This window comes from Cygnus olor, chromosome 1 (assembly GCF_009769625.2).
Source record: "Cygnus olor isolate bCygOlo1 chromosome 1, bCygOlo1.pri.v2, whole genome shotgun sequence".
Classification (NCBI taxonomy): Eukaryota; Metazoa; Chordata; class Aves; order Anseriformes; family Anatidae; genus Cygnus; species Cygnus olor.
Window position 1 is genome coordinate 97,609,400 of NC_049169.1, and position 22,799 is coordinate 97,632,198.

Here is a 22,799-nt window from a genome sequence, read left to right on the forward strand (position 1 = left end):
GAGTGGTAGGAAAAAGGGCCTAAGAGCGAGACATAGTATCATGCTGCAGAATTGCCTCCTCAGGGGAAGGGGCGTGAGCCACCATGCCTGGATATTCAAAATTAGGCAGGAGATTGCTCTGAAGGGAACAGTCTTGCATGGGCCTCCCGCAAGCAAGACAAAATAATCTCACTGTCCTTCCCATGTTGTTATCAGGTAATGCTTTCTAAGCCACAGCAAGATCCCCTGGAAGAGTGCAGTGTGTAAATTATAAAGGAAAGCATGTAGTGCCAGCACTTGCTACAAGAAGGGACAACCACAACCAGCAGCTGGAGTTTAAATTGGATCCTAAAGCATGCGGGAAGAAAGGCTACTTGAAAACCTTCCAGCAGAATGATTTTCCAGTGGGAAAGTGTGCATTTCACAGAATCAAAATGGTTCATGGGAATGCAGGGATTCAATTCAATTTTTTGACCAAAGAACCATCCAGACATATTGTTTCCAGAAGGTGAAATACATTTGCTCCAATATCGTTATTTTCAACATAATATCACCTTTGCGACAATTTTTATTTATGGGGAGTTTCTGCTTTTTTATTCTGAGTATGGATGAAGGTAATCTTGCAGCAGTGAAGTGGAATGCAGTGCGAAAGAGAAGCCAGCTCTAGTGGATATGTAGCGATATCAACAGAGGCTGGCTAGCGCCTGCTCCTCTCTGCACACTTAAAGGATGGCAGCATAATTCCTTGCAAGCCAAAGTGCAGACTATTGTGTGTGTTTCTTGTCAGCGAATGAGAGAAAAAGGAGGCGAGTGTCCTAGGGTTTGCTTTTCAGCCCTCGGGTTACAACAAACCCTCATTTGAAATCTTATTTGTATCTCACATCCCCCATCGTGAGGATAAAGCCCCAGCATGGCCTTACAGAACGTGCTTCGCTTCCATCAGCAAAAATCCAGCCCCTCGGCAAGGAGCCGTGAATTCACACAGGATAAGTATCATTCTCATCCCATAGGTGCAAAAAATGAGAAACAGAAATGAGCCGGCAGCCTGAGGTTGTGCAGTGAGTTAGTGGAAGAGCTAAGGTTAGAGCTCGCCTCTTTGACTCCCACTCTGTAACTAAACCGCACAGCCAGCTTTCCTGCATCCAAACTCCAAGTAAATAGGAGCTTGCCTCCAAAAGTTCACAAGCTGGTAAAGCACACACAGATTGCAACTGGCTTATCAGAGTCACTGACCCCAAAAGTCAAGCTGAAAATCTCACACAGATGTGCTTTTCTGGGGGAAGCTCAACTCTTCTAGGGCCCTACCAAACCAACAGACCCTCCTTACCCAAAACTCCAGCCAAAATCTGGACACACAGTCTGAAACCTCAGAAGGAGATTTGGGTCAGAGTGTGCCAATCAGATTATTGGAGCTGTGTTCTGGTTGTCATAAAAGTTAGTCTTGTACCAAAAGGCCAGATGGCAATATCCCTGTGCCTGGGAACTTTGGAATGGGATCCACGCCTTGTGGCTTGGTCTCACTTCTAATTCTCATTTTTTATTTTTTTTTCCATGTGAACGTGTGAATGGTTCTCTCATAACTAAATACCACAATAATGGCAAGAAACTACCCAGAGGCTATCTGGGGAGAAACTGCATTATTTCTGATCATTTCAGGGAATGGAGGTTGGTGGGGGAGGGAGGAGAGGCCTGAATTCAATGGAAAAGATGTGCTGTCCTGTCTGTTCACAGATTGGTTATCCCAAACTTCTTGCACTCTCTGTCCTCTGACCTCTTTCATCTCCTCAACTGAATGCTGCTTTCCCTCCTTTACCTCTCATCTCTGCTTCACAGGACACACAGTTTTCTGCATAGCTTTCTTCCCTTGGAGGCCGAACTGAAGGGACCTGAGTGGAGGTTTAAAATGCTTCCCCTGCAAAAAGGGAAATTTGGGTCTGGTGTTTACAACTCAGTCCTGTATCTTCCAGCTGCAGCTCTGAGCTGGATCAAAGGCTTCTGTTCCCAGCTTTTGTTCCCTTCTCTGTTCCCTTGAAATGTCAGCAAACATGATGGCTCTGTCGATGCCGCCAGGGTGGTCTGACCGCTTCCCACGCTGGGCATGCAGACTGGGCAGCCGTGGAGCAGTCAGCAACTCGCTGGGTGTCTCCTCTACCACGTTGTTGTTCCTCACACCACGGCAGCGGCCTGAAGCAGCAACACTGCCATGAAATCAACAGAAAACAAATCCACCTCCAGCTGCCCCGGCTCACAAAGGGACACGCAGGCTCTTTGTTCCGAGCCAGCAGCTGCCGATGCTGCTGGGAGGACAGGGAACCACTCTGGGAACTCGGTGCTCTCCTTGGACGTGGGCATGGATGCATTCCCCACTTTGGAGGCCTCTGGGGCTGCTCTGAGATGAGCTGGGACTTGCTCAGTGCTGGCTGCAGAGCAGGACACGGGCAGACAGCACTGCTGGCCATCCTGGCCCTACAAGGCTATGGGAGAGCCTGTGCAGAGCCCAGCAGGCTCTGCCTGAGCCGTGGGGAGTACCCACAAAATGTGTCTGCCTGCTGTCACAGCATCACAGGGTGGCTCTCGGGAGAGATGGGGAGTAAGATATGCTGTGAGTCAGCTGTCAGCCCCAGGCCATATTTCTCTGCCCCATTACGGGATCCACTTTTAGCCTGCACTGCAGTGCTTGCCTTAGCATCACTCCCCTGTCCACATGAAGTATTTCTACCACAGGGGATCCTCATAGGGCTTCCAGGACATACATGCTGCTCTTTCTTTACTTTGCCTTCCAATATGCTGAAAATACCAGCCTTGGCCTCTCAGCCTTTCTGAAATTACATGTTTGGCTTCTGTCTGAAGAGCCCGAGTAGTGTGACTGTACTGCACTTCACTGGTAGTTGTCATGTTATGGATGTGATCGTGTTTACAAATGAGCCGAGGCTCTTTGTGCTCTCTGCTCTGTATCTCTCTCAGGTTCAATCAAACTTCTTCTACCATAGTGCTTTTTTCTTCTTTTTCCCCGCTGTTCATAACCAATTCATTTTCTCCAATTACAGCAGAGAAGGCCCTGGTCAAAGGGGAATTTTGCAGCAAGTCTCACAAAAGATCATATTTGTCTGCAGTTTGGCTTTGTTTAATGTCATTCTGTGGTCAGGCTTCCTGAAAACAGACAATGCCTCATCTCCAGGTGTCCAGTATGTCCCATCCAGGCACTGTCATCGAAGCTTTCTGATATGTATCCAACCTCACCAGTAATTTCTCAGCACTCTGTCCCACAAGAGATTCGGGCCAACACAATCTACTTCTCTTGGAGTTGATGGTACCACCATTTTCAATAACAACTGCAGTAAATCAAAGCAATGTTTCCTGATGTTGGCAAATTCACCTAAAATCTGTGGTTCTTTTTATCGCTCCTGGTGGCTTTGTTCTGGTGCATTCCTTGGATCTCCCTGGAGCTAATTCCTGGCTCAGCCTGGTGGTAACGGGATAAGTGTGGGTGTCACAGGAGCACTTTGTCCCCTTTGAAGGGGAGATTCATACATGCCACAGCCACGTAGATGTTGCTTTTGTTCTGCTGTTTTGCTAGCTGAAATCGTAACCCCCTTTACAACTGAAAACACTTGCTGTATATGCAGATTTGAAGTACTTCCACACCAGTTGGCTGCAGCATCCCAGATTCATGCTAGTGTCACTGAGGTCAGGAGCTGGCCCAGCGCCACACAGTCTGTGCTTCTGGAGGAGCTCAATGCTAAAAGACAGTATGCTGAAATGCAGGCATGGTGTCAGAGTGCTGCAAGGTGCTGGAAAAACTTTTCAGAGCCACAGGAAAAAAAAATGAAGACACCCTTTCTCTGCCAGCACATGAATCCCTTACACTCCTGGTGTCCCAGTGTGAGAGATACAACTTGCTGGAGCTCTAGAAAGGACACACTGGGTCCCAGGACCCACATGCCAAGAAGGGCATGTGAAGATTGCTGTGAAGCAATGTGCAGCCAAGGAGCATCCTCTTAATTGCGCGCCCTGGCTTGTACAGCCCTGAGCCATCCAATTTTGCCAAACAGCTCTGCACCTTCCCTTCTACACTGCAGCTTTACACCAGCAGAGAGCTGAGCCCCTAGGGGACACCCGTCAGGCCAGCTGTGCCTCAAGTCCACCCAAGCAGAGTAGGGAGGAGGCTGCATGGAGATACATCAGTGCAAATGTAAGAAGTGCACACGTAGGTGTCATGGGGTCCAGACCAATGCCCGTGTCCCCAAGGCACAGATGGTCCTCAGTCTCATGCAGAGTTAGACACACATATAGTGTTTGGGCCATCCTGGTATTTAGGATGGCTTTGGGGAGAGCATGAGACGGCAATCAGTTGTATGGATCCCACATGTAACACACTACCCTTGATGCTGGCCGTATTGCCATGATTTAACAGCAGAGTTTGGTTTATAACTGTCCCCTTGGTTTTACAGTATACGGGTAAACATTTGGGTGGACAATGTCTTGCTGGACTCCGGATGGAAGAGGAGATTGCAAAGCTCATGGAAGTCACAGGTATGTATCAGTAAGGTTGTCCTGCTCAGAAGAAATACAGGAAATGATGCAGAAGACAGTGGTGTTTCCAGGGAAATCCAAGGAACTTTTGAATCCGTCTTGCCTGGCCATGACCTGAGACTACTTTATAAATCGCATCAGGAAGGCAGCATTGGCCAACTAAACACAACAGCTAATCATAAAATCCAAAGAATATCCATTATATGCACAGCTAGTGACATTTTAAAGCCTATAATTTTTTGCATCTGTAGGCTCCTGGCCTGTAATGTTCACTCTGCCTTCCCTTGGAGCCAAGCTAGAGACAGACTCAGATAAAAACCCTGTGGCTGAACACCCCAGGTTTCAGGGAAATTGATCTCAGGAGCCCTTACTTCACATTCAACCCCGATCAGAGAAACCTGAGAAGAACCGGTTCAAAATGAACAGGGCTCCAGACAAGCATCCTCATCTCCTGCTTCGGGAAAGAGACAGCAGAGAGGCCAGCGTCAGACCTCCAAAGCATAACCTAAGCAGGCTTTTGAGCTTGACATTGAGATATGCAAACCTCAAGGGCAACTCTAGTCAGATTTGCAGACCCATAGACCTTTGTAGACAACAGACACGAGGTCTTTTTCTTCTGGCTTCAGGATTTGTAAGGGAAATTTCTTAACTTTGATTTGGTAGCACTTGGGTAACCTCAGTCCTCTTTTACACAATAGCCTGGGCACTCTTGTCAGGAAGCTTTATAGAGGGTTTGAAAAAGAGAATTGAAAAAATATGATTTCGGGGAATAGGAATGTTATAACCTTGCTAGTACAAAGGCAAAAGCCATCACACACAAGTTTTGAAGCAGCAACAGCAAAACCCTTTGAAGGAAAACAGCAGTGATTTTTATTATTGCCTTATATGAGTTCAGAATGCTGCAAAGTTAAACAAAGCAATTATAAAGCTGGGTATTTAAAAATACTTAATGTTTCACAGTCTCCTTTGAGATGAATCAGGTATCCAAACATCTGGGGACTGCAAAATCCATCAGGAAACACAGACAGATGAGACATATCAAGGCAGGAAGGTTCAGGGCTGCCATCGGAGAGACAAGGAACAGCAGGAGATTCCCGCAGCTCCTTTTGGGCAAGAAATGTTAGTACTACATGGATGTGTATGCTAAACAAAAAGAGGAAGAAAAAGAGAGAGCTAAAAAAGGTTTCTGCATGTCTCCTGCTGTTGTGTGTCTTTCTCGCCTCGCTCTGATCTCTCTGTACATGTCACTGGCTGGCAGGATGACTGCTTCCTGCTTCATGATTTCGTATTTAATTCTTCCTATATAAAAGGAATTTAAAGGAAATGATTACAAACAGTTTGGCCGCACTGCATCAAATCATTGGAAACTATTTTGTTACCCTTGCCATTTTCTTTTTTTTTTTTCTTTTTTTTTTTCGCCCTTCTTTTCTCCCTTAAGAAGAAAAGTTAGACGCTTTCCTAAACACTTTCCAGACTTGAGCTATTCACAAATTGCATACGGACAGTAAACACAGCCCAGGCCTGGAAGAAAGAGGCTCTCACACTGGACATCCCAGTTGCTTGGGGCGTTGCAGGCGGTGTTCTCGGCAGCGTTTCATTTCGGAGAGCCATTGCAGCATGGAAATGCTTTGGGTGTAGCAATCCCGGGCTCATCCCACAGGCGCTTCATGAAAGAGGCAACTGTTCTGTGTTGGGAACCCAGAGAAACCTCTGGCCAGCGGCAGCTGCTGGAGGCGCCCGGATTAAAGCCCCATTGTTTTGCCCTCTCCAGCAGCAGGGCTAGACCGCTCCCTGACGGAGCCCCCATCTGTCCAGCGGTTTGGGAAGAGGCAAATAAATAAATGCAGTCGTCGCCGGGAATAACAAAGATTGGGGGAAGCAAGGAAAGAGGAAATAAGAAAAAAAAAATTCCTTTAATGCTCTATGTTTCTTCAAAGGCAAATGCCAAGGAGTTGCTGTTCTGGGCTGTGTTTCTTTTGTCTTTCTGACTGCTGGATCTTGCTGTACTAAGGGCTTTGAGGCACTAACAAACACATTGCAAACACAAGAAGGGGTGTTGCAGGAAAAGGGCGTTGAGATCATACTTAATCAAACTTCCTTACATTTTGATAGCTCTGGTACTGCCGTATAAGTCAATCATCTTGTTGCCTTTGCAGCTCTCTGCTGAGGCAGAGGCTTCAGGCCAAGACCTGTATCCTGATGTTTGTATAAGGCTGGAGGGTTTCAGAACTGAAAAAAAACACCAGGCTGAGTCCGTCTCCCTGCACAAGCAACCTGTCATCTCAAAGGGGGACAAACCGCAGGATCTAAAAACAGGAACCTGTCGAAGACTCTGAAACTGGAGAAGTTTTGATTAAGAGCACCATAGCACTGGCTTCCAAAGCGAAGGAAGCTGATGTGACAAAGCTGAGCATGTTTAAACGTTAAGGATTGCAAGATCACCCAAGCGAGACAAAGCTGCTGCTGCTCACACCCATAAACTCAGGAACCGTTCAGAGAATGAAGCCCATTTTAAAATCAATTAGGCACCGAAAGGAGAATGAAAAAAAAAAATTGTAGCTAACTGATGAAAAACTGCATCCCTGGCAATGCAGGAACTCAATGGCAACTTCTCACACTTTCCAAAACCAAGCTTGTTTCGGAGGTTGGAAGGAGCCAGAAATAATTCCCTCATCTCTCACATTGGCTCGGTTTTGGGTAAGAAGCTGGAAGAGGAGTGTGGGATAAGAAGAGCTGTTGGTGCTGTGAGCATTTTTCTTCACTGACCACTGCTGCTGATGAACACTATTCCTGGCTGCCTGTACTCAGAAAAGCCTCTCCTCATCTGTTCTACCCCTACTACAGATGTGCCAGGACTTTGAATCTTGCACCCACTTATGGTCCTCTCTCTTCTCCTATTCACTGGCAGTCTCCAGTTGCTCTGATATGGTTGGTTTTGTTCCCAGGCTAGCTTTTCCAACCTTGCCCTTCTTCAGCGTAAGCATATTGGGATTTCCTCACGTTTTCTCCATTCTGACTTTGCCCTTCTTCCCTTTCCATGTTAATTACCTCCAGTCAATTTTTCATTTCTCTGCCACACTTTCCCCCTCCCAGCTGTTTCTTTAGATGCATTATCATTAGTTTCTAGCCATAACCTAACCTTGGGCCTGATCCCAAAACCAGAATCAATCAAAATTGCTGCCAGTGACTTCTAGGGCAGTCCTTTCCATGAGCCAGTAATGAACCATGTCCCACAACATGCAGAGAAAGCTGTGTCATTGCATAGACTCCCTCCTAAATTGGTGTCTATAAAATGAAGGTTGCGGTCTTGCAGAAAGTTTTTGCAGCACTTTTTTTTTTTTTTTTCAAGATTAGCAGAAATAAAGACAGCATCCTGGATAAATTCCGGTTTAGGTAATCCCTACTGCTAGTTCAGATAGATGCTGGATTGTTTCTCCATCTCCTAGCAGCAGAGATCAGTTGGCAAATGGCTGTCATGTTCTCCTTAAAGCTAAAACGCCATGTATCAGGGCAGAGCTCTGCCTCTGACTCAGAAGAAAGCACCAGCAACCTTCCTCTTTGGGCATGCAATACCATCATGATGTTGGTATGGGGACTGCTTGAGTTGGGCAAGTGGGCAAGTGCCACCCTTTTCTGCTCTGCCTGTCGTCCAAAATGACATTTCTCATTGGCGCTCTTTTCAGTATGGGGTGAAGAAAACAGATGAGACCCTTCACATTTAATAATAAGAGCGAAAATCATAACACTGAGAACTTCGTATAAAAAAAGAAGATGATACCAGCATCATTTAACCCCTGTGGGGAGTGGGGTGTAGAAGGAGAAGGAGTGGCCTGAAGGTGTCTCTGCGGGAGCAGAGCTTGCCATGGCCTGTGGCATGTCACCGGTGGGAGTCCTACCACCACCTCCCTTGCTCCACGCAGTTCCAGCCCAGATCTGAGCAACTCAGCCTTCATTCACGCAGAGCCCACATGCCAGGGACTGGCCCCATGCTCCCGGGATGGGATAATCAGACATTGTTTGGCCATTGAATCGCGGCTCTGTCGGGCTGTAGGCTCGTCTCGTTTGGATGGGCTAATTAACATGCAAGCTGCCCTGCGAAGGAGGGCATCAGAGATGGCCCTCACCCCCGTGATGGACAGGAGAGTTTCATATTCTTCAAACATCCTCTGGAAAGGGGCAGGAGCACATTTTCCTTATTTTTCCCATTCTCCCAAAGCAAACACATGCATGTCATAGAATCACAGAATGGTTTGGGTTGGAAGGGACCTCAAAGCCTGTGTAATTCCACCCCCCTCCTGCCATGGGCAGGGACACCTTCCACTAGACCAGGTTCCTCACAGCCCCAACCAACCTCGCCTTGAACACATTCAGGGCTTTGAGCAACCTGGTCTAATGTCTCTTTTTCCTTTTTTTTTTTTTTTTTAACCTATTCTTACTTAAATTTCCTTCGTAGGTACATAGTTTTATGAAGAAAATCCTTGTTGTCACCCATTGTTAACCTGCCAGATCTTTCCACCATCCTGCAGTGAGTTCAGATCTGTCATAAGAGAAGCACGAAAAATCCAAAGTAGCAAACCATTGTTAGTTAGGGCAAGGACAAGCTTCAAAAGCCTCTGGGATCCAGAGCTGCAGTTCAGGTCTGTCTTTAATGGCCAAGAGCTAACATCAATAATTTAATGAGCGCCTTACATCCTGAAATATTTCACAAACTGCAAAAACAAGATTCACTCCACCCAACTCTAGGCTGGGAGGTGGCAGCTGTTGAACTGGGCAGAGCAGCACTACGTGACAGTATGGGACACTGAGTAAAAACAAGTCACAGCTCCAGCTGAAATTGCTTTTGGAAAGGGAAAGACACGGCACAGCATGTATGTATGTGAAAAGGTCCCTATCCTTTAGAAATACAAGATAAACTAGAACTTTTTAAAAAGCATTGAAAGGATTGGTGCCCTTGTTCTATCCTGCACCCAAATGGCAACATTTCCCTAAAAGACGCCAGGGCAACAACTTGACTGGCTGATGCTGAGCTTGTCATCTCCTGAATCACCCAGCCCTTGCTGGCAGCAGACTTTCTTGGGTAGCTCCCATGCAAGCACTAGCCAGACATGAGCCTGCTTAGGCTGTGGTTGCTGCAAGCAGGTCTTAGGGCTGAGTAGCAGCACGCTTATTTAGCTGCCATGTTTAGGAGCCTGAGCAGTATCCAGTTAATCTTCTCAAATCTCATTATTGCAGTGGAGTGACAGATGGGTATTTTAGCCGGCTAGAAATGAGGACTAATTGGAAGTCCTAACCCTGCTTTGTATTTATTACACTGGTTCCTTCCCTGCCCCTGAAGCAGGTTTGTTAGCAGGTTTGTTAGCCCATTTGTTGCCAGGGAGCTGCCTGCCAGCCCGGGTCACCCGTGCCTGGCTGATCCGGGGACAGAGCCACAGAAGGGTCTTGTCCAGGTCCCTGCAAGTCCAAGATGGGACCCCAGATCCAAGCTTTGTTGGGATCTGGGACTGAATTTCCTGGCTCGGATCCCTTTTGTGGCTTTACACAGCAGACCTCGGGCAGCACTATGTGACTGACGCTCGTGATGGAGCCAGGAAGGAAGAATAATGGAGTCAATAGATCAAAAACAGCTCTTCCCATTTAGTGCTCTTAAGCCCGCCTTAGGCACAGACGCTTGATGTATTGACTTTGGCAACATACGCATATTGCCATCCTGGCAATGAAGTTATTGAAATGGAAGGAGAAAAAAATGAAAAGCAAGCAGCTACGTAAGGGGAACCAAAAGCGCTAGCAATGAGGGAGAATCCCCTGTGCCCTCCCTGTGACCCAGAGCCATCACCCCAGGCCAAGCCCCACGGTTTCTTCAGAGGTCCCAGACCTTTTGTTTTAACTTTTCTTTGCTGCATTCCTCTACCTTGTTGTACTTCTGGTTTCCAGCAGGGACGAGAAGAGAGAGAACAGGATTATATAAGAAAGGCTGTTGCTCTATTTTTCTGGCTTGATTAGAAGCAGAAGGTGCAATAAATCTCACAGGAGAGCTTGTTCTCATTTAGCCTCTCACGGATCTGAGACTACCTGACCAGAGCAAGGGTAAGACGAATGCAATACCAAGTGGAGAACACTAGGAGGATAAAAAGAGCAAGATGGTGAAGCTGTTTCCCTCTCCAATTCTGCGTAAGAAAGCAATTCAGCCCTGCTGACAGCTTATTTATTTCACACAAATTGTGTTGCAGACACCAGGGTCCAGAAGGAGGGCTCATCCTGCCCGATCACACCTCCGAACCTCCCGGGGTGTGACTGCAGCACCATAATGAAGGATGAATGGAAAAACAAGCACAAGGTGCACGCGGAGCAAGTGTTTTTCCACGTGCTGGTTGGCCCTGTTGTGCTGCCAAGCTGCCTGTCTGCAATGGGACAGACAGTCACATTCACTGCTAGAGATGGCAAGCGCAGAATACTAACAGTAGCAAGAATATCCCATCCGAAATACTCAGATCCAGATAAACAAACACCTCCCTTTCTTCCCAGTGTTCTGGGTTTGCCAAATCAGCGTTTTTGATGAGCTGGTGAGCTTTGCACGGCTCTGGCCTGGATCTCACCCTGCCTTCTGGGCCCTGTATCCCAAGTTCAGAGAAAGTTTGCGAGCATGTCAGCACCTTTCAGGAAACAAAAAAGCAGCACCGATGCCGCTGTGTCTGGTGAAAACCACAGTGATATTCTCTAAATGAAGGTGGTGCTGGGGAATCTGAACCACTCTCTTGCCTGCAATCTGCAGGAAGCAAGTTACACAGCTTAATTATAGCAAGGATGTCTCCTGGCCCTTTGGCTGTTTAATCCCTGTTTTAGAGATGTAGGTACATCTCCTCTAACCATTTAGCCATGTATTTAATCACATTACAAAAACAAATGTACACACCACCACAGATGGGAGAGAGCAAAGAAAGGACATGAGATGTAAAGGGAGTTTTGCATTTGGTTTGGGGTTTAGTTTTTATTCTTTCTTTAACTGTTCTGTGCTTTACAGAACTAAACAAAGCCTCTTGTTCCAGATGATAAATCTTCAAGCCGCTCCTGGCCCCAGAGAGCACAGGAGATAATAGCATTTCCAAAGGCATTTAGTTAGTTGAGCCTTGAGTGTAGAAGAGGGCAGAGAGGAGGTGGAGACAAATGGCTGTGAACCCAGCTCAGCTGCTCAGGGCATATTTTGGAGAGCAGCAGCCACAGCTGAGCATCCTGCATGGGGACACACATATCCCCCTGCCTTGCCCAGTCCCCATGCTGGAGGAGGGCATGTAACACACCCAACAGCAAAGGAAAAAGCCAGCCCACAAGTCCCCAGCTTGGTGCCTGCAGGACTACACAGCTAAGCACCTGAGAATGGCGTGCTGCCTTGCAACATTATTTTTAGGCCTTTATTAAGCCAAGGTGCTGCACAGCTTTCACGAGATGCAGCGTACCAGCGTATTACATAAAGCATACATTAAGTTGCTCGAGCTGGCCAGCAGCAAGACTGCAGAAACCATTAAAGAACAGCGGCCCCTTATGAAAATATAATTCATTTTCAGCATTAACCAGGGTAGAAAGGATGCTCAACATTGTCTCAATTGCATGTTAGTTACTTACTGAAATTGCTGGCCTTGGTTACCAAGGCCAATTTCTGACAGAAACTGTACATTACTGGGAATGCTAGAAGAACCAGGAAGAGCATTACCAGCGGGTCAAGGGAGGTGATCCTTCCCCTCTACTCAGCACTGGTGAGATCATGTCTGGAGTGCTGTGTCCAGCTCTGGGCTCCCCAGGAGAGGACATGGACTTACCGGAGCGAGTCTGGCTCAGCGCTGCAGGGATGATTAAGGAACAGGAGCATCTCTCACAGAAGAAAGGCTGAAAGAGCTGGGACTGTTCAGCACAGAGAAGAGAAGGCTCCAGAGGGATCTTATCAATTCTAACAGATACCTGATGGGAGGGAGGGAATGATAAAAGGGGACAGGCTTTTCTTAGTGGTGCCCACTGGGATGACAAGAGGCAATGGGCATGAATTAAAAACCATGAGATTCCATATGAACACAAGGAAATACTTACTTAACTGTGCCAAATTCAAAGGATGGCACAGGTTGTCCAGAGAGGTTGTGGAATCTCTACCTGTGGAGATATTCAAAGCTCAACTGGACATGGTCCTGGGCAGCCATCTCCAGGAGGCAGAAGAGGACTGGGACTTCCCTGTCCACTTAAATGGTGTATGCCAGAAGGCTTGTAGTCTTAGGGACTGAACTCCTCACTTCCACACACAATAATTGCATTGATTTAACACTCTAGTGAGTGTAAAGTTCAGTACCAGTGTCTTTAACTTCATTATATACAAGGGTCTATACATCTGACAGCAAACTAGGTCTCAAGGCCCATGTTAAGTTCTTTCCTTTCTTCAGTCACTCTGGTGCAGAAGACCAGAAAGTCTGCTTGCAGTTTCAGATAAATACAGAAAACAGAGGGTTACATTATTGCATTAAGTAGGAAAGTTAATAATACAGTCAGCACAGTTGCCCCACATTATTTGATTTAACACTAAATTAAATTTATGTTACTTTGTTCTGTCTGTGTCCATTGTAAACATGCTGCAGAATTTTTTGTTGACAATGCAAAACATGTCCACTGAAGTTATCAGAGGAGAAACTGAAGGCTCTGGCACATGAACAAAGGATAATTGGGTCTTGAGGCTCTGGGAATTGATGGAAAGTAGATGGACACTTTAGTTGCCCTTAAAACAACCATCAGTGGAGCCAGTCAGCAGCTTTGATATTGTAATAAGTACCTAGAATCATAGAATCATTTAGGTTGGAAAAGACACTTAAAATCAAGCCCAACCATCAACCTAACACTACTGTGTCATCCACCACTAAACCCTAAACACCATGTCCACACATAGGTTTCCTTGTTAAAGCCCTGTGTGCCCTTAGGCAGGTAGTTCAGGACTGGCGGTAGATGCTGGTAGCTCTCCATCCTTTAGTCACCCTCCATTTGTATTTCACACTTAGGAAAACCACATCTGCTGCAAATCAGAGATACAGTCCAAGAAGTGACACCGGTGGTCAATCTGACATTGAGCCCACCCCGCAGAGCAGGACTGGGTACGCTGTTAGTGATGGGCTGTTTTCATTTCCCCTAATACCAGTAAAGGAGAAACACCAGAACATACATTTTTGGCACAGCCCTGACTGCAAGCAAATGCTGCTGCTGTAGAACTGTGTCATGGATGCAACCTTTCTAGTATTTCTTTTGTGTCACAAGCTCTCCAAAGCAGAACCAGGCCTACACCAAAACTCTGGATCTGAGCACTGAGATCACTCAACCTACTTGTTCACCACAGCTACATCAGCCTGTGCTGTACATCCACCTTGTGCAGTGCCAGCATTTCATCCATTGCAGGTATTCAATTTGCTTGAGCCTTTGCGAGCTGTCATATCACAGGCACTGAAGTCTCTAGTTCTTGGTGCCCCATGTCCAGATGAAATCGGCTATTCCCCACAAAGAGAAAACATTTGCTAAATCAAAATACATTTTCTAATCTAGGATCTGCAGGCAAGACGTGATTCATGCTGTTCTTCACCAGGGATGGGGGAGAAGGCAGGATCAAAGTGGGGCTTAGTGCATGCAGAGGACATGTGTGCCTCCTGCAGTGCTTGGTAAGGGAAACGTAATGCAGGACGCAGTGTGGAAGAGCTCCCCGCTAATCACACGGTGCTAGCAATGAAAAGTCAATACAGAACAAGGAGCAGCAACATGAATTTTTAACTGCAGCAACACTGTGCCACAGTGACACAAAAAAAAAAAAAAAAAAAAAAAAAAAAAAAAACCTCCCAGGAAAAACAGATTGAGGAAGTAACACAAACATCGTCCAAAGCAAGGAGTAACAGCGGAGCAGCAGAAGCAGACAGATGGCTCCTGCTCCCGTTGTTCCCAGTGTCTCGTTGCTCTCACTTTGTTGCCATAGAGGCTGGTATCTGGGACCCAAAACGTGACACTCCACTTGTGAGAACAGGGGGGAGAAAAAGCAACTTCTGTGTGATTAACAATTTTCCCCCTCTGCTGTCCATCTTGGCAGCACTCTGCCTCACCCCTCTGTCCCCTGCACGTGCCTTGGCAGACCCTCAAGTGGTAACCCCAGCCCAGCTCCTCCATTTCATGTACTCAGCTCTCAGGACCCCTCTGCCATGGTTCTCCTTTACTGTATAACAATGCAGACCCCCTTCTTTAGCCCCAAACTTGAGAGCCCAACTGTCCCTCCGGCTCCTGTCACAAAGATGAGGAGATGCAGACTTAAGTATCCACACAGGCCACATGTCTCCTGCCAGGAACGGACCCCACAGAGCACAAGTCATGGGGCTGCTTGGTACATCAGCAGTGAAATGCAGAGCAGACTGCAGTGGCATGTCCAATGAAAGAAGAGGACTACTGCCTTTCAAGCCAGCCCAAGAGGCTTTGCTTGTCCCCTTCTCCTCCCAGCCCCTGCCCCTTCCTCCTGTGCAGGGTGACAAGTGTTTGCCTAGCCCCGGTGTGAAGTGGGTCAGGGAACTGATGTGGATTGAAAGCAACCTGGCCACAAAAAGAGAAGGTTTCTTTTCAGATCATTTCTTGAGAGAGAAATCCCCAGTGCCAAAGTTTCTAATTTTGAGAGCGGGATGAAGGCAGCTCTTCATTCTGCAGCAGATTAAATGAGCATGTGGCATTTTCATTTTTCCAAGGAGATTTTTTTTTAAAAAAAGGCCTCCTCTTTTTCTCTTTTTCTTCCACGTTGCCATTAATGATCCTTCAGCAGCTTTCCCAGGACTTTTTGCATGCATCGCTAACCAGAATCACCTAACCAAAAGCAAGGGCATGCATTCACTTCAATACGTCAACACAGGAAGAGCAGCTTAAAGAGAAAATAAAGTAATCGCAAATGCTTATTTTTTCGTGGTGTAAGTTTGCAGCATCTAATTCCACTTAGGAGCCTAGAAATACACACAGCAGCATTGGGTAATTCTTTGATGTTCAGCTATGTTAGGCAAAAGCACATGCTGGTTGCTACACGCTTACATGCGCTCTGGGCTTGTGCACACCCCCACACTCATCCCTGCATGCTCTTATCCCAGAAGCACTCTGCTGCACATGCAAGTGTGAGGAAAGAAAGCCCCGTGACCCCGAAAAGCTGCTTCACATCTGGGCAGCAGGTTTAAGGATTGGCTCTGATGGGAGGCGTCAAAGCAAACTTTCTTCTCGAGTGGCAGGTCTCATCTGCCTGAGCACGGAAGAGGCAGCTTCGTGATGAAATACAGAGCATCAAAACCAGGCAGTAGGCAGCATGTTAAGGGGCTGTCCCAAAGCAGCCCAAGAGCGTCCAGGGCCACCTTTCCTTTGTACAAAGCCTATTACCCTTGAATTATTGTTACTATTTTCCCTCAGAATTGCTTGACAATCCTTGACCTACTGCAGCAGTTAAGATTTTGTTCGAGGAACTAGTGCCAGCCAGAACCACCATGTTTCTGTGAGACCGCTAGCACTAAATGAAAACTTTTCTTACTCTTTCATTCAAATGCAGTTGTGAGAAGGCAGAAGCAGTCACTGCAAAGGCTGATAATGTCTCCCTGTGCTATGTCTGCAGAACACAAATCCCTTTCCCTCCCCTGCCTCCAGGGAGTGATGGTGGCCAGCCCTGAGCTCTGCCATGGCAAGAAGGAGAGCACAAGAGAGCTCCTGTAGTCAACCAGCCACATTTCAACAACAAATAACAAATAAAGACAATAACCAGCCTTGGACAAAGAGACCAAAAGTGCTTAGGGTGCTACAGGCTCAGGATGAGAATCACCGAGGGAGCTGTGGGGAGTGTGGGAGGGGGTTAAGGGGAAAAGCTGAGCTCATTGCATCCCAACCAGACAACATCAGGCAGGAAACAGATGTGCAACAAACCACAGAGGGGTACAGCAACTGCAGAAATAACTCTCTGGCAAATGGGGGAAGCTAGGACATGCAGAGCTGACCTGCAGCCTGAGAAGAAGGTGTCTAATCTGAGATTTGGCCTTTTGCCATCCAGGTATCATCTCCTTGCCCTGCATCTAAACACCATCATAATAAAATTGAAGGAAATGCCTCAGCCTTTCTCTAAGTCCTAGCTGGCTCTGAGCAAATGAAGCAAAGGTAGACCTGAATCAGTAGCGGTTCCTAAGCAAAAGACTGGATCATCTTTTACCAGCATAATCCAAGTTTCATAGATGCTGTGGCCATTTCCATTTAAAAAGCATAGAAGTGGTACCTGGTTGTATACCTGATACCCCAGTCTGAATTTCCAACAACTAGGAATACTGGAAATATTAAACTCCATTTTGACTTAGTTCCTCTCATTTTAACAGCTTTGACTTTTTCAGCCCCCTCTTACAGCAATTCTTTGATATGACCAGAAGCAAGGCTACTCTTTCTGACTGTTTCCTTAAGCAGAGCAGACTATCTTGCCTCAATTAAGGTTCATGTACAGTTTTGCGACTTATCTATTCTGCTGGCCCACCCATGGCTATAATATTATACTGTTGTTATAAAAGGAACTGGGGGCCTGACATGCAGCTCTCATTGAGAAAAGCACTCATTCAGCAGAAGCACTATCTGCTTTTCTCTGCTGGACACCCGGCTGATTATCAAGAGGCCAAAATATAACTCTAATATTAACCATTCAGGGTTAATACCCACTAGCTCCATTGCACTGCTATAACATTTTAAGACACTTCAGCCACAATAAAATGTTTTAGTAGGGGGCAAACCTCCTCCTGCATGGGTGCCTACCCATGCCCAAAGCCTGCTTTCTAGTGAAGGTTTATAGTCCAGAAGACCACTTGTCTCCATGTGTGAATTTGATGCTGGCAGAGACAGCATTTTATCTCATGATTTTTGTGGCCTGACTCATGACTTCAAATGCTTGGGAGCACTGATAACAGTCTGCCTCTGTAAGGAGCATAACCAGCCTCTGTGTCGAGACTGCCAGCAGGAAAAGGCCAAGTAGGGTCAAATGCGGCAATGACAGGAGCTGCCTTGAAATATGGTAAATTCAGCACAGCCAAGCTTCAAACCAACCACCAGACAGAAACATCTATCTGTCCATCACCACTGATTTTAAATCTCCTGAGCTACCCCCACTATACCTGCTAAAGTCTTTACATCTACACCACTCTTAAATATTTTGTAATTCCACCACAGCTTTTATTGCATTATATAAAGCTTATGACAACTGAGCCCTAGCTACATCCGTCTGATAAGGTAGACCGAGAGATCTTTCCACCTTTCATTGAAACACAGCCATCTCTGATGAGGACCGCAGCAAGTTATTAAACAGTTAACATGACAGGAGAGGAAATGCTGATACCTTAAGCAGGACATTATTCTCTCCACTGGAATTTGGCAAGGACACAGGGACTAAGGTCCGTACAGGGCGCACAAGCTGCTCCTCAACAACCGCAAGCATGTAGGGACCCAACTCGTGTATTGCCTCCGCGAAGCATCGCATGAGTAGAGCAGCACCCCCTAACTGTAACGGCTGTGCATTAATCCAGATCGGGGAAAAAAGAAAAAAAAAAAAAAAAAGCCAAATTGAGTTGTCTATGCTAGCCTTTGCCTTTGCCATCTCAGTTTGCCTTCGTCTGTGCGAGTGTGCGGGACCCATGTCACGCAAAGCAGCACTTCAGGGCGGCACAAAGCAGACCTGAGCCCAAATGCAGAACCAATTATACCATCCCGACAACCACTTCTTCTTTCCCAGTTAACACTTCTGGGTGTGTTTTAGAACTTGCTTTCCGCAGCAAACCATTTCCTGGACAGCAGCCAAAGCGCTCTACCCCTCCTCAGCACTGCCAGCTACCATGAACGGTCTTGTATCATTGCTGCTTCCAAGTAGGGAACAACCAGAGCCAGCATCCCACCAGTTAAACTCAGAGCACAATCTAAAGCAGTCAGAAAGTTATTGCTTTACGTCTCTGACATAGCCTCTGCTCACGGGAGCGCTGGCTTGTCGCTGAGAACTGTTCTTAGCAGAACAATTTAACCTCAAACCAGCCATCTCTCACACCCTAATTGTTCTTCTGATTTTGTTTCACGGTTACAGGGTGCATATTTACGATGTCCTGGTGACATCTGAACACTTGTTTCTTCTCAGGAGGCCACCTTCGCATACTCGAGCACATTCCTACTGATCCTGAGAGCCCTGCTAGCAAAGAAACAAGTATCTCCAGTTCTCTGATTTCTTCTCCCACTATCCCAACAGTTCGAATTGTACCAATTGTACACTCTTCCCAATAAACCTGTAACAATTGAGCCTTTCATTTCAGGATCCCACAGCACTGGGCAACGGGATGTGCTATTCAGCAAACAGCAGTACTGTATAAAGGAAAAGGGACTTCGTGTCCTCCCCCGGCACTCCTCAGCACAGAGAGTTAAGTAGGTTGGAACTGTGAACCATCCCACAGATGAGACTTGAGACAATGTCTTTCTTTCTTGTGCCCCAAAAACAATTTTAGAGGAATATAGGATTTCTGGTAGTAAATTCTGCTGTTTTTGCATAATTTCAGCTGCAGTACTTATATTTCTCACTTAAAAATCCCCCTCAATGCTTCAGCTGAATATACTCTCTGTACCTGCCTTCCCTGTGTTGTTTTTTAGTGTCCCTGTAAACAGCTGTAAGCTGTTCCTCTGCTGTGGTAGCTCGTGTAAGCAATGAATGGAATTTATCTAACTGCATCTTGTGCTGGCAAAGTGATACCAGTTCATTAAGTCTGTTACTTTGGCTGTTTCGATTCAGTTGCCATTAAGGGCTATATAAGTTAAAAGATACAGTAATTGTTACTGTCATCTCACAATGAAATTGAATGTCTATTTTTCCGCCATACCTAAATAAATGCACATATATAACGTTTTATCTTAGTGATATATGCACTGTCCTCCTCCCTGTGCAGTGGAAAGGGCTGCTGCTAAGCAGTCCATCCCTCTGCCACTGTACTTCCACACTGCACTTCATCAGCCATGCTCATCAGCAAATGAAAGACCTGATTGTACAGCCCTCCCCGTACAAAGCTGACATTGCTGCTGGAAGCTTTTTTTGCTCTGAGTAGCCTGACTTTGGTAAAACTTAGTTAACTCCAACTGGCACACAGTGCTAACAGCAGGGATGGGAACAGGCACGTATTTACCTTTCCTCTTTCTAAACTGCCAGTCTTTCTGTAAGCCAAACTCTCAGCTGCTTCTCTTATCCTCCAACCCTCTTTCAGAAAAAAATCTTGTGCTCCTTCCTGCACCCACGACTGATCATTTCAAGCCTGGGACCCTCTGATCTTATCGCTGTTATCTCTTGGCTGAGCTACCGTGTTCCCATCCGATATCTGGGGGCATGGAGGTCAGGGGGAGGAGGCAAGGAGGGAAAGATAACAGGCAGGGTACTGAAAATATTAGCTCAGCTGCCCCCAGCACCTCACACCCGTCCGTTCTCCATCCCCAGCCTCTATCCTGCCTCAGTCCAGCAGCAAAAGGGCGATATGGGACCTGGAGTCAAGGAAGGGTGGATAGGACATCCCCAGCTTCCCTCTACAGGCCCTGCTGTGCTCTCCTCTCATGGACTTCGTGAGGATTTTTGGGTTTGGGAGGAGACAACGCTCTGCTTTCCAAGCCTAGCTCCCTAAAAGCCTGCTACCCCTACTCCCAAGGCCAAGGGCACAGGAGAGGGCTGCACAGCATACGCCTGGCCGTCTCTGTCCCCGCTCACACAGCCCTGTCCCTGTCCTTTCCCTACGCACTGTGCTACTCATGCAAGGGCCATGCAGGCGCGTCACCAAAGCAATCCCCTGCTCGTTCATTCATTGTGAGTGCCTGGGCAGTGACTCTACTTCCCACAGATAAAACAGCTCCAGGTTGCTTAGCCCTCGCCCTTCAGAAATGTTTGGTTTCCAATCCCACTGATGGAGAATGAGCAAACAGACAAAACCAAAAACAGGACGCGCGCTCTGCTCCTCCGCAACCAGAGTGAAAATAAAGAGGCATTTACCATCCTGCCCAGAGCTCTCCAGATGCTCCGTCAGGTCGCAGCCGAACGCGCTCGCGGCTCCCTTCCTCTTGAGTTTCTGCTTGGCTCCCTTGTTCTTCATGAGGTTAGTCCCAAAAGAGGTTTGCCCCCCTCCTGCCTTGCCCCCCTCCCCCCGGCCTCACGCTGGGAGGCAAAAAGCTGTCTCTTCTCCTCAGACCACCGCCCGTGTCCCGCTTCCAGGGGGTAGCATCGGGGGTCCCGCGCGGCGTCCGTCTGGAGAAATCAACATTAATCCCCACCAGATGTTGGGCTGCTCCGGCGGCAGGGGAAGGTCAGGGCGCGAGGAGGCTCCCCAGCCGGCAGCAGCAGCGATCATAGCCCGAGCCCGGAAGGCTTCGCATCGAGGGGAAGCCTGTGGTGGACGGGTGCCCGCATCCGAGCTGTCGAGATGGTGGTGGTGGTGGGGACGTCTGTCCCTCAGCGCTGTCCTGGGACCCTTCACGGCCACCCTTCTGGGTTTCGTCAGCTGGGCTGTCGCTGCCGCCAGCCGCAGGCGTCCCGCTCTGGTCTTCCTTCTCCCAGCTTTCGGAGGAGAGTGGGAGCTCCAGCAGGCTAATGGAAAGGGACTGGGGAAGAGCCTGTGCGAGGCTCCTCGCTGGCTCCCCCCCTTCCCCTCCTCCTGCCGTCGTCGGACAGCAAGAGGAATGAGAAACCAGCTTCCTGTCCTGACTCCCTCGCCCGCTCTCCCTCCTTTCCCCCCTTTGACAAATCCTAGGATTATCCAGCTCAAAAAAATGCTGAAAGGAAGTTAGCCGAGGAGGAGCTGTGTGTGTGTTGGGGGGGGGGGGGGAGGAAGACTTTTTTTGGCAGTAAAGTGCGTTTGTGTGCAAGAGGCTGAGGGGAGGCGGAGAGAGGATTTGGGGGACGGGGGGAGGAAGAGGGGAAGCCTTCCCTGCCCGTGGGCAGATAACGGGCCGCCAGAGGAAATCACGGCTGGGAGAGCTGTGGCCCGCGGTCGGGTGCTTCCTGCACTACCAGGTCTCAGCCCTAGAAAGGCCCAAGGAAGGGCCGGTGAGGAGGAGGGAGGCCAGGAGCTGCTCCAGGAGGTCTCTGCCTCTGCTGGCTGGTTCCTCTATCCCAAGGCATCCCTCCACCGTGTCTCTGTCCCTTCAGGGGCATGGGCTGGGGCTGGCAAAGCATGAGACAGGGGCAGAAAGTTGGGAAACTGAAGAGGGGGGAGGCGGGAAGCTCTCAGCTCCCTCCTCCCCGGCTCCCCGCCCAGCAAGCAGAAACAGATGCCATCCGGGCACTGAAGTTCCCATGCTGCAGAGTCAGCTCCCAGAAAAGGCTGCCCTCTGCCAAAGAAGGGGTTAGGAGGCAAGGGACAGCAATCACCCAGTAGTGGAAAGAAAGAAAATTGGATGGGCTTTCCCTCAGCCTCGATACCTGCCCCCCACCAACACCTCTCTACCCTACCCTACATGCATCTCTGCTCATGAGGGCAGTCCCTTGTCCCTTCTCCACATTTTTTATTCCAGAAACTCAGACCTCCTTACAGAGCTGGGAATGCCCGTGGGCTGCACGCTTCTTCTCAGGAGGCAAGCCTAGCTCTGCCAAGGCTTCACTGCCCCCTCTTGCCACACACCACTTGTCAGTCTGTGGGTCTCAGTGAAAAATAAACAAGCAAAAACAGGACCTTGCAGCTTTTCACCAAAAATGAGTTATATTCTGACCAAAGAGCTTTGGTTTGGAGGAAAATTGGCCAGGAAATGGGGCAAAGGACTCTGTCCTGCCTCAGCCCCTACCAGCACAGAAAACCTGCCTCCTCCCACAGACCCACACTCCTTTATTTTAACAAAGATTTTCTGATAAATCAAGCCTCGTTGTGATTCTTCTGCTGTCAAAAGCCATTCAGGTTCTGTCCCTCAGTAGGGCAACTTTTTTTCCTTTTTCCTCAAAAGGGTTGAATGTTATCACATCACATACGAGAAAAAACACCACGAGCCCTAGTGAAGGACCTTGAGCAATTATAACTCCTATTGTGCAGCTTATCATTGCAATTATTGCCATTATCCTCATTTTATAGCACGATGGCTGATGGGAAGATGATTTGCAGAAGGGTATCAGAGAGATGTCTGGTCTGTGGGCCCCCAGCCTCCTGTTCCTTCTACCAGGCTAAGAGGGAAGACTGAGCTCTTTTGACCAGACCAACAGCTGTTCTCAGGAACCCTGTGTCCCTACAGAAATTAAAACTGACTTTAATTTA

General features: G+C 47.7%; 1 protein-coding gene across 1 annotated transcript in view; it reads right to left on the reverse strand.

Annotated features, from left to right (window-relative positions):
• Positions 1-21,696, reverse strand: part of ARHGAP31 (Rho GTPase activating protein 31) — a 60,046-nt gene extending 38,350 nt beyond the window's left edge. Inside the window, exon 1 of the mRNA XM_040571367.1 lies at positions 20,555-21,696. Within this exon, the coding sequence (XP_040427301.1) occupies positions 20,555-20,654 (100 nt within the window). The 5' untranslated portion in view covers positions 20,655-21,696. The remainder of the gene's footprint in view (positions 1-20,554) is intronic.
• Between the last annotated feature and the right edge of the window lie 1,103 nt (positions 21,697-22,799).